An 11,574-nucleotide genomic window follows, 5' to 3' on the forward strand; every position below is an offset into this window, starting at 1 on the left:
GGAACAATGTCCAGAATCATACCTCACAATTAGCTGCTTCTTTCTGCACTAGGCGCAGACCCTATGGCTTGCACCATTGATATTGACAATCTTCTTCCATTGCTTCCATTGAAAATAGCATTAGCTACCACTACCCTATCACAGAGATTCAGTGAGGTGTCCACATTTCCATGTCACTAGCTTCCAGTTCAGAGTCTGTTGCCAGTGGCTCTCATGGGCTAAGTCTAAATGCTACCCTGGCTGCAAGAGGAGGTAGGGAGAATGAGAAACTGGTATCTACAGTGAGAGGTGTAATTCAAAAGGAAGGAATAAACCTAACACAGAAAATTGTTCAAAGGTGCTAAGAAATCTCTCTCTCTCTGTCTCTGTCTCTCTTTCTCCCCCTCTCTCTATAGATAGATAGCTGATAGATATAGACAGACAGACACTTTAACATGTCACTTGAGACCCAGATCAAGAACTAGAACATTGTTAGGACCCCAGAAGCACCTCCACATCCCTCTAGACTCCCAACTCACCTCCTGCAACACCTGCCAGCCACCATTCCCTCCATTTCTCTAAATAACCAAGGTCACTATTGTCCTAACATTTATAGGAATAATTTTTATTTGTTTTACTATTTATGTTAAAATCTTTAAATTATATAGTTCAATTTAATTCCTTTAAATAGTAAGCTTCTTGGTTCATCAAGATTGGATTATGGTTAAAACTTTTAAAGAATATTTCATGTCTAGTGAGCTAAGAAAAGACACATATGAAGTGCTGGATAACAACGCGTATGAATTGCTAGATAACTACAAAATGCCTTTCCTTATATCACACAGTGAAAACAAAGTTTTACAAACACTGGGCATTTTCATATAATTAGAAAAAGAACAATAGAATAAAAATAATTCATAGCAACACGTTTATTGAAGTCCTAGCTAAGTTTTCATTTACAAGCAAATTTTTTTTTCAAGGAAAAAAAAATCACAAGACAATATTTTCAAATGTTATACCATCTACATACAAATTAAACTTGCAGAATTTACAAATTAATATTCTGACAGACACATAAATTATACATCCTTTCGCAAATCCAATCTACAGCATTTAAAAATTCATACAGTTACAACGTAAGATGTTCTCTTTTTACAATCTACCTATTTACATAGCTTTTCCCACCACAGATGATACAGTTTTCATCATAGCTACCAAGGTTTGCAAACATAGTGTATTTAAAATATATTTAGCAGCATATAAAAAAATTAGATAAAAGGGGAAGGAAATACTACTATTAAATAAAAATGAAATTAAAAGGTGATAATAGAAACAACTCCATAGGAAAATAGATCAAAATATATTTCTGTTAGGACATCAAAAATGTTTCCATCACAGAACATATGCACAGCACTAATAAAACAATGTAACGGCATTTTAGTCCTGAGCACAGGATATAGCACAGCTGCAAAACTTTGGTCAATACAAGTAAACATCAACATTTACCACAAATTGTTTAATATTATTTGTTAGTAGATTAAGGTCAATTCCTCCTAATGAAAAATCATCAACAATATTCTCATCTTTTTTTCCATTTCATTAAAAGAGTTTTGAAATTTGGAAACCCCAGACAAACAAACCACAATTTGACTAACATTTCCAAATATGTTTAAATACATAAAGCATCTGAACGGACTATATAAATGAGTTAATAGTGGGTTGCATTATATTCCAGGTATTTTTTTCTGACTGTCACAAAGGCATACATATTGTAATTCAAATAATTTGAAGGTGTTTTTTATAGCTAGCCATAAAAACCCAGCCACAATAAAAGTGCAAATCGAGCAATATATCAATTATAGGGTATGTATGTATTGAGCAACATTAATATTAAGCACAGAGAATAGCACACATTTTTATTAGAATAACATTTATATTCAGCAGTTGAATTCAGATATATTTTCCAGTTAATCCACTCATTAATCTTTGCCTAATAAATGTAGGGTAACATTTTCCATAAAGAACATACAGAGTGTTATCACAGTATTCAGTTTATGGCTATCTTCATTCATGTTTAATTACTGGCAATATCTTCTCCCAGATCTCCTGTGTCAGAGATCTGACCATCTTGCAAATTGCGAGCCTTCCAAATTCTTACAGTTCGATCACTACAAAACAATAAATTTAAAATGTACATGAGAAAAGAAGCAGAAAGATAAAGAAACAGCTCTTAGAATTACTTATCATGGAAACATTTTCTGAAGAGGTCTTTAATAGATGTAAGTAAAAATATACATTGTCCCATAGGTATATCTGAAAGGTACTCATAATAATGATATTAAAAATAGCTCATATTATCAAGGGTATGGGCAAGGCATTGTTCTATGTGCCCTTTGTGCACATTAATGCATTTAATTCTCTTTAACTACAATAAGAGGTAGATAATGCCATTATCCTCTTTCCATTGATGAGCAAACTGAGGTCCAGAAAGGGTAAATAATTTTCCCAAGATCATAAATAATTGATAGAGCCAAGATTTGAATCTAGGCAGTTCCAGGGCCCCTTCTCTTAACTACTCCACTGGACTCATTATTTCAGAAAACAACAGTAGTGTGGCATGTGGTCAGAGGTCATCATGCACAACAGTTCTGAGTAAGGTCACATGAAGCCTCTGGGAAAGAAGCTGGAGCAGGGAATCCTGGAACTTGGTGAATTTAGCAATAGTTAGGAAGAATTATGTTTGGATGAAATCAGCATAAGCCCATAGAAAAAGCAGGTGGCTATTGAGAAGTGGATTAATACTCTACTTATCATAGAACATAGAAGATACAAAGTGTTTCTGAGAAAACTTTTTTTTGTTCACCCGGTATATGGGTATTAGGGACCAGTCATTAGACAATCACATTTTTTACCATGTCTCTCATGGCTTAAAGGAAATGGTGCTTTTCTCTAATTTCCTAATAAACCGGAAGCTGTAACAAAGTCTATAGAATTTTATAGTTAGAAGGCACTTCAGAAATTATGTAGTCTATTTTGAGGATAAAAAAAGTTTAGTGACTTGTCCAATGAAACATAGTCAGCAGAGTTGAGCCTAGAATCCAGGCTTTTCGGTTTTTACTCAATAATCTTACTCTTAAGAGTTCTCATCATGAGGGGGAAAATATTTTTTTAAATATATATTTTTTCCTCTTATTTTTTTTGGTATCTATATGAGATGATTGATGTTAACCTACTGTGGTAATCATTTCACAATCTATGTAAGTCAAATCATTATGCTGTACACCTTAAACTTACATAGCACAATCTGTCAATTATATGTCAATAAAACTGGGGGAAAAATAATATTCTCATCAAACTACACGGCACATGTACATTGATAACAGCAAGGGGATATGTTTATTCATCTACACAATTCATCTGATTCCATTTATTCATTCAACCATCAACTCAACAAATGTTTATTGGCAACTTGCTGTGTTCCAGGCACTCTTTTAGGTGCATATGATAAATCAAAAGTAAACAAATAAATAAAATGAAAAACAAAACCCTGCACACTTGAAGATCATGTATTCTAGCAAAAGGAGATAGACAATAAACCATAATAAATAAGTTATAAAGTTTATTAGAAAGTAAATATGTTATACAAAAAAAAAAGATATGGAAAATGGGATCAGGGGTGCTGGGTAAAAGGAGAGATTGCGATTTTAAATAAAATGGCAAGGTTATCCTTATTGAGAAAGAAAGACATTGGAAGAAGTTCAAGATATCTGAAGGCAAAGCATTCTAGCCAAAGGGAGCAGCCGGAGCAAATGTCCCAAGGCAGTAGTAAATTTGGTGTATCTGAGGACCAGCAAAGAAGGTATTGGGGTTGCAAGAGAAAGAACAAGCCAGAGAGTACTAGAAGGTAAGGTGAGAGAGGGTGCTCAGAGGGTCAGATCAAATACGGCCTTTACTCTAGGTGAAATGCAGGACCACTGCAAGGTTTTGAGCAGAGAAGGAATATGATTTGACCATTGTTTTAAAAGGATTATTCTATGTTGAGAACAGACTACGTATAGGCCAGGGCCTTGTTTAGGAGGCTACTGTAGTAATCCCGGAGCTGATGGCGACTGGTATCAGTGAGATAGCAGAAGAAGTTATGAGAAGTGGTCATATTCAAGATATAATTTAAAGGTAGAACAGGATTTGCTGATGGATTGGATATGCAGTATAAGAGAAAGGGAAGAATGAAGGGTCTTGGCCTGAGCAACAGAGAAGACAGAAGCTATCAACTGAGATGGAGAAGTCTTTAAGATGAGCAGACTTCTTGAGAAAATCTGTTCAGTTTTGGACATAGTAAGTTTGAGATGACTGAACTTCCACTACTGGCCATAACAGAGGTTTTTTTGTTTGTTTGTTTGGGTTTGGTTTTTGTTTTTTTTTATTTTCCATTTTTTGGTTTTTGTATCTATTTGTGCTAGATTAATTCTCCGGCTGTAAATGAAGTGAAAACCTGACAAAATGTAAGGAACAACTGCTTTCAGACACTGGGCAATAGATAGTGAAGGGCTGTGATCCCTGAGAAAAGGGAAACAAAAAAGGTGAACTCTGTGACAGCTCTGGCTTTTGGCTTAGAATCACTTTCCAGACTACAGACAGCACAGGGAGAGGGAATCCAAGCAGAAAACCACAGAATCATTGAGTTGAAAGACACAGAAATGAAAATCTGGGAGGTGTGAAGCAGTAGAATTTGCAGGACCACGTAGAGGAGAGGAGCAAACTATGCAGACAGAACTATGGAGCTACGGGAAAATAATTCTGTCAATCTACGTAGCTGTTCCCTACTGTCTTTGACTGAATGCTAAACTGCACATAAAAAGATTAAGACTACAAGACCAGACCATAAAACAGCTGTTAGTGAGCTATAAATTGAACAATTCTCAGAGTTTATAGAGGGCTATGAGATGTTCAAGTTCTGACCAGGAAAGTAGAGAGATATCATCAAACACTCAGAATATTTGGTAGAAATCCAAGAAGAGTCAAAAACAAGTCTCAAAAATATGAAGCTGAACCACAAGTAACTTAATTGCCTGACAGACAAAGCTCAACACTCGTTAAAAGAACACAAAAAATCTAATACTCAAAGCACATTATAACGTTCAACACCCAATAAAATACTCCTTGACATAAAAGCAGGAAAAATAAGACCCATAATTATAAGAAAAATCAATCAATGACAACAGATCCAGAAATATCAGATAGAATGGAATTACTATACAAGGACTTTAAGTTAGGAATTACCTCAGTTTTAGTACCTATAACATAGGGTTTAGAATATTTACCTTCTACAGTTCCAGGTACTAAATGAATTACTACCTGGAAAGCACTTAGAACAATGTCTGGAAGATACTAAGCACTAGATTACATCATTTTTATGGTCACAACATCTCTCCACCACCTTCAAGCATCTTAAATGTCACTTTCTCAATGAGGCCTTCACTGAGCACCTATTATATAACCCCTGCCCCATGACAGTCTCATCCTCCTTTCCTTGCTTTATTGTCTTCCACAGCACATAGCACCATTTAATAAACTTTATTTATGTATTTCCTTTCCTTTTCTTTAGAATGTAAACTAGGGTTTGAATCTGGCGTATTCACCTCTCTATTACCAAGAGCCTGGAACAGTGCCTGGCACACAGAAGAAATTTCATGAAGGAATAAATGAAAAAAAAATGAATCAATCAACCCAGCCACCCATGAGAAAGAGGAAGCAGATATTATTACTATGTATTTACAGTTTAAAGGGAGGTGGAAGAAGCACAAAGAGATTTTTTTAAATGACTTGTTATAAATGTACAGAATGGCAAGTTTGTTGTCTTTCTGGGGAAAAAACTCTTTAGAAATTAGTCATCTATAAATGACTTTATATATTTAAAAAAATTACCAGGGAAAGATCTGGCAGCAGACTTGTTAGTATGAGCAGAGTACTAATATAGGAGTAACATTATTATCATGTAACATGGGCAACCTAAATTCAGTGCTCATAGTATACATCAGAAAATATAAATAAGACATCCTAAAGCAGACATGAGAATGACTCTAATAAAATAGGGATTTCAAGGTTTTCACGTTCTATGTTTCAAGATATTTACAACTTACGATATTTATTAAATCTGAATACAAGTAAGCAGTACAGAGGAAATCACATAGGAAAAACTTACTCAGCTGCAGTAAAAATATGGGTGGAATTAACACATATGGCATTGATAGGACTCTCATGACCCTTCATCTCTCCGACTGGCACAAAAGTGTCCATGTTCCAGAGTTTCAAAATGCCCCCTCTACAGCCACTGAGCAAAACTGGGTGGCCTGGCACCACTCCCAGGGCACAGACCCAATCCTTATGTGCATTTGGAACTTGCTGAAAGAAAAAAGAGAAATTAGCAGCTTAAGGTGAGCCTTCCAAACGGACATTTTCACACCAAAACAAGTTAAACATTTTTATTGACAAAACTCAATTTTTAGAATGCTGAGTGGCCTAGAAATTGTAAAAATTATTTTCTACACAACCACTCTCAGTGATTTAAACAAATAAACTTGTAATTTGCTCCCCAATTTGCCTCAATAATTATTATTAGTTTTATATCAGTATTTAATTCCTCTAATGTCAAAAACCTATAGAATCTGAAAGATCTGGACAATATACAAAATTTTTCAAATATAACATTTTCTCCACAGGCAAGTAAATATCTCACCTTTCTCTAAAACGTATTTCATAGAACAAGTTTGAAAACTACAATCTGGTATGTAGACTAAGGACTGCCTCATGAAGTCACCGTCTCAAACTTTTGGTAGATAACGTAGAGGCCTAAAGCTTTTTATAGAAGAATGAAGCTAACCTATACATTTCATAATAAGCAAACGATATTATAAGATCATACTATATGACTGTATTTTGTGCACAAATGTATTTATATGCACAATATAAAAGTTACAACCATGAAGGTATGTCTAGAAAAGAAAAATCTATATGCAATTTATGCATCTATTAACATTCATGCTACTTGTTTATTTTGGTTTTGTTTTTTTGCAAGCAGGAAAGTGGTGGCAACTGCAATATGTATACACTCATACGTGTATGAGGAAAAAAGCTTGAAATTTAGAGCAATGTCATCTGTTAACTATTTTCTTTCACTGGAAATTAGGGAAAGACACCAATATTTGATTGTATTGATACAGCACTTCAGCTCAACTATTGTTCTATGGAAACGAGAGAATGATCATTTTTGGATGCATGAAGATGCTCTTGTAGAATGAGGAGTCATTACACTACTTTAACGTTAGCTAAACTTGGTACTCTATGGAATATGTGTACATAAAACAAAAAAACCAAAATGAGAAACTATAACTGCCCTACTCCAAGACCGATTTAGTGAATACATGCATGGGCGATCCCAGATCTTTTAACTCTTATTTTCCTCTTATCTAGGAGGTATTATTAAATGTTGAATGTTGCCCTTCTCATAATTAGTAACTCTAGTGGGTGATGAGGAAATGCCCATTAAGAGGAAGCCCTCATTAATATTATCCCTAAACAATGAAGGTCTACATAGAGGCTCTTCAAATTCTTATATAGACTACTGAATGGCTTTGCAGTACCCACTCAATTCCATGAAAAGGTTTTACATTACCTGTAGAAGATCTTTTTGAGCTAAGTCCCATTTCTTGATTCCATTATCTCTGGATCCACTAAATAAGTTATCCCCTTGTATGGTTAGCGCCTCAATGCCATCATAATGAGGGGGTTCAAAATTGTGGGTGGGGCTCACAGTTCCAAGAGCCCCTTCAGTTACATCAAACATCTAAAAAAAATAAAAAGCAGAAAGAAAGCAGTCATTCTACTTAACTTACAAATAAGCACCTATATGTGTTCTTTCATAGAAATACATACACATGTATAGTAACATGACATGATTTGTTCTGTTACAATATTTTACTAAAGTATCTAAATTAGCCTGATAGGAACGACTTAGAATGAACCTGAGTCCTATTTTCATACTACTTTTCCTTATATGTCACATGCTTACATGTCTGTTGGATTTTTTTTATGGACAAGTGTACAAATGACAAGTTTGAGAATAAAAATACTACATATCAAACCAGTTGAAATTCAAATAAATGCTATGATTGTTAGTTAAACACTGTTAGGAACCTCTGCAGTCCTGGTGGTCATCTCAAATTCCCCTAAAGCTGCTATTTAAAAACTTTTCACTCCCCTCAGTTGTCCTCATCTCTCTTAGCCACTGACCTTGTGATTTCCTCAAAAGGCTAGCATGATCAAAAATATGTTTTTGGACCCTCCCTTCATTCCAAAGTTTCCTTTTATCTTAAAACATTCTCTACTCTTCCCTTCTTCTCAGATGCTAAAGTGTACTTTCTTCTTCCCAAGGTTCACATATTTGATCTGATTTTAACTCTCCCAACCACCTTCTTCAACTGCCATTTCACTCTTCTCACACTTTCCTTTTCCACTAAGGCCATTTCTTAAACATATAAACATGCTCACATCTACAGAATACAAAATCCTCTCCCCTTATCCATTGTATTTTCAAGTCACTAACCCATTTCTCATCTCTTAATCCAAGATTCTGGAAAGAGTACTTACACTCTTCCTATCACTCTTTCTTACTGTATCCTCTTTTTGTTCCTATTGATCCTTAAAGGTATTTCCCAGGGATGAATCCTGGCAACTTCTCATTCCTTTGGTCATGTCATCTACTCTAATTCCTTGAGCATGTGCTTCTTTTTAAATGGCTCCCAAATCTACATCTCTAGTCATAATGTATCATGAGCTCTAGACTTGCCTTTCGAATGGCCTGCTGGCCTACATGATGATGTCCTCTGTTGTTAGTATCTCAAATTTAACATTTCCAGAATCAAACTAAACATCTTTCCTTACTCTATCTGCTAATTATCTCAAATCTGAAGACTATAATATGCTCAGTAAAAAAGATGGTGACAATGAGACTCAAGAATTAGTTGGATGACTGAGTTAAAATCTTTAAAATTTCTCCCAACCTATCATCTATCAAAAATGAGAATACACGTTTGACTAAGATGATATAATCAGGAACTAGGAGTGAAAAAAAAAAAAAAAAAGACCAGGAAGAAAAAGCAAAGGCTAGAAACGGGAATAAAGAAAATTGGTTAAGAGAAAGGGTGAATGAATAATTCTAACAAATCATTAAATAAAAGAATATAATTCAACAACTCTATTATACATACTTTGATGTAATGATCCTTGGAGCCAGTGATGATTAGATCCTGTCCATTGGAAATCTGATCTACAGTAAGGCACATAACAGGGCCCAGGTGTCCTGTTAACTTTCCTGTAGACTGAAACCTTTAAAAAGAAAGAAAAATAATTTTCTTTGAAAATATTTCTTAGCATGTTGAGGCCAAGTCTCAACATAAACAATCTTTGATAAAACAGTTCACTATTTTTTTAGTTCTCCCTCTATGCAACTCCGTTCAAATTAGAGTTAAAAAAAAATGGTCAAACTAATCTATTCTACAATGAAAGTGGGAAGAGTTCTAAAGAAGTTATTCCAAAGCTGACTAATGTCATTTACGTAGTAAATAAAGAGGCAGCAAAAGTGCAAAATATTGCTAATGACTAATTTTTAACTCCAACCTAAGTCGAGAAAAACCTTAATCTGTTAAATGTCCAAACATGTGATAGACATATGACTGATGTTATTAGGTCCAATTTGAAATTCAATGAAAACAACTCTATCAGAGGTATACCTTACCTAATCAATAACTATATGAAAAAAGCAAAATCATTTTATTATATACACACATAAATATTCTCACATATACAAATACATATATATGTACTCATGTATACACATTTATAATATGTGTGTATGTACATCAAAAAATAGGTGGTACATTTCATCAATCATTAGAAAGATAGGAAAATGATCAGAACATATATCTGACTGGTAGAAAAGTTTGTGATGTCAATCATAAGGGGGTGATAATGAACCTTTGTTTCACAGTCGTATCTCAAATCAAGATGCTGGAATACGGAGATGTATTAAGTTCTCAGGATATTATAATTCTCAAAAACTATTCTCTTAGTTACTCTGTTAAGGTAAGTCTATATTTAATCATGTTGCTGAAATCAAACAGGTCTCAAAGGATCCAACTTTCCGCAAAATAAAAAGTATAAAAATTTTCAAAAGCTGATTATCTTGTCTGCCTTATGTTATGATTTTGAGTATCTTCCTCTATGGTATCCCCAGTATGAGTCAAATTTAATATCTTCAAGGATAAACCAAGTCCTCATTTCTTTTCCAATTTTTTAAAACAAGTACTGTTTATAATTTTCTACAATTTATTTCTAAAACAGTACTCAGGACTGTGGTTCTTTCCCTCTTTCCCACTCATCTATTTATCTATTAATTATGTACATTATACTTTCTCAGTCATCTGTTGAAATGCTATAACTAGTTATTCTCCAAGTTTCTCAAATAAATATCCCTTTGATTTACTGCTGACAAAGCCCTTCTAGATGGGAGTTACTATCTGAATTGTAAACTTTACTCAGTACCCTGTAATTGTCTGTTTAATGGCATTTACCCTCCATTATAACATGAGCTCTGAGAAGTGAGATACACCACATTTGTCTTACTCAATCTTTATTCTCAGGTCCCATCACATTGCTGGGGCAGTACCTGCCATAATTAATGTAGAATAAATATTTGTTTACTAATAAATGAATATTCTCTTGTTACCCAAATTTTAAGAACTAGAAAAGAAACTAAAATAAACAACTCAACTAAAGGATAAAAGTTCATACTTCATGGCAAGTAAAAAAAATCAAAGATGTAATGTCTTACATTTCAATTTATCAATTTTTTTAAACCATTTTGTCTTCTTAATACTTTATCTTTTACATATATTTTATTTTATATTCACCAAAACTCTTTAAGGATTTATGCCCACATTTGTTAAGTTTATAAACTGAAAAATTTGAGATAGAAAATGTTTAAATAATGTTGCAAAAAAGTAATTCTTTCAAAGATACTGGTAAAACTAAGATGAGAATCTTGGTCTCTAGTAAACAACACAATTTATAGACAAGTACTAAGAGAGGCTAAGGTTTTAATTCTATTTTCTTTCATATACCTTTTGTTTTTTGCCAGCAATGGAACTTAAAAGAAAGGAAAATTGTGAGTTTGCTAATGAGGACAGAAAAGACTCTTAGGGGTGTTAGGCTAAAAAGAAAAGCCTATGATTTAATATTAACTTCTGAAGTTATAGAAATCGAATTTCACATGCATTATGTTAATGTTTGAAAGTTGAATCTTCCATACGCAAGAAGTACATTTTCTTCGAAATTCTACCTTTTAAGGTCCCACATTCTGACAGCATTTCCAGAAGCTGCATAAAGGAAAGTGCCCGTTGGGTTTAGTGCAATTTGATTGATCTGGTTCTCTCCAGAAGGAATAGCTACTGTCCGGCTGGTACTCGCAGAACAAGCATCTCCAAGAGTAACTTGACCTGAAGACCTTAACAGAGACAAAACAAAGCAAAAAAAAAAAAA

The 11,574-nt window shown here is 34.1% G+C and overlaps 1 protein-coding gene across 1 annotated transcript in view; it reads right to left on the minus strand.

The window, feature by feature from the left end:
• Nucleotides 1–890: 890 nt before the first annotated feature.
• Nucleotides 891–11,574, minus strand: part of KIF21A (kinesin family member 21A) — a 137,991-nt gene continuing 127,307 nt past the window's right edge. Inside the window, exons 33-37 of the mRNA XM_023532407.1 lie at nucleotides 11,375–11,539; nucleotides 9,246–9,363; nucleotides 7,652–7,822; nucleotides 6,182–6,381; nucleotides 891–2,147 (exon numbers count right to left, since the gene is read on the minus strand). Coding sequence (XP_023388175.1) covers nucleotides 2,054–2,147; nucleotides 6,182–6,381; nucleotides 7,652–7,822; nucleotides 9,246–9,363; nucleotides 11,375–11,539 — 748 coding nt within the window. The 3' untranslated portion in view covers nucleotides 891–2,053. The remainder of the gene's footprint in view (nucleotides 2,148–6,181; nucleotides 6,382–7,651; nucleotides 7,823–9,245; nucleotides 9,364–11,374; nucleotides 11,540–11,574) is intronic.

Source organism: Pteropus vampyrus, unplaced genomic scaffold, assembly GCF_000151845.1.
Source record: "Pteropus vampyrus isolate Shadow unplaced genomic scaffold, Pvam_2.0 Scaffold82, whole genome shotgun sequence".
Taxonomy (NCBI): Eukaryota; Metazoa; Chordata; class Mammalia; order Chiroptera; family Pteropodidae; genus Pteropus; species Pteropus vampyrus.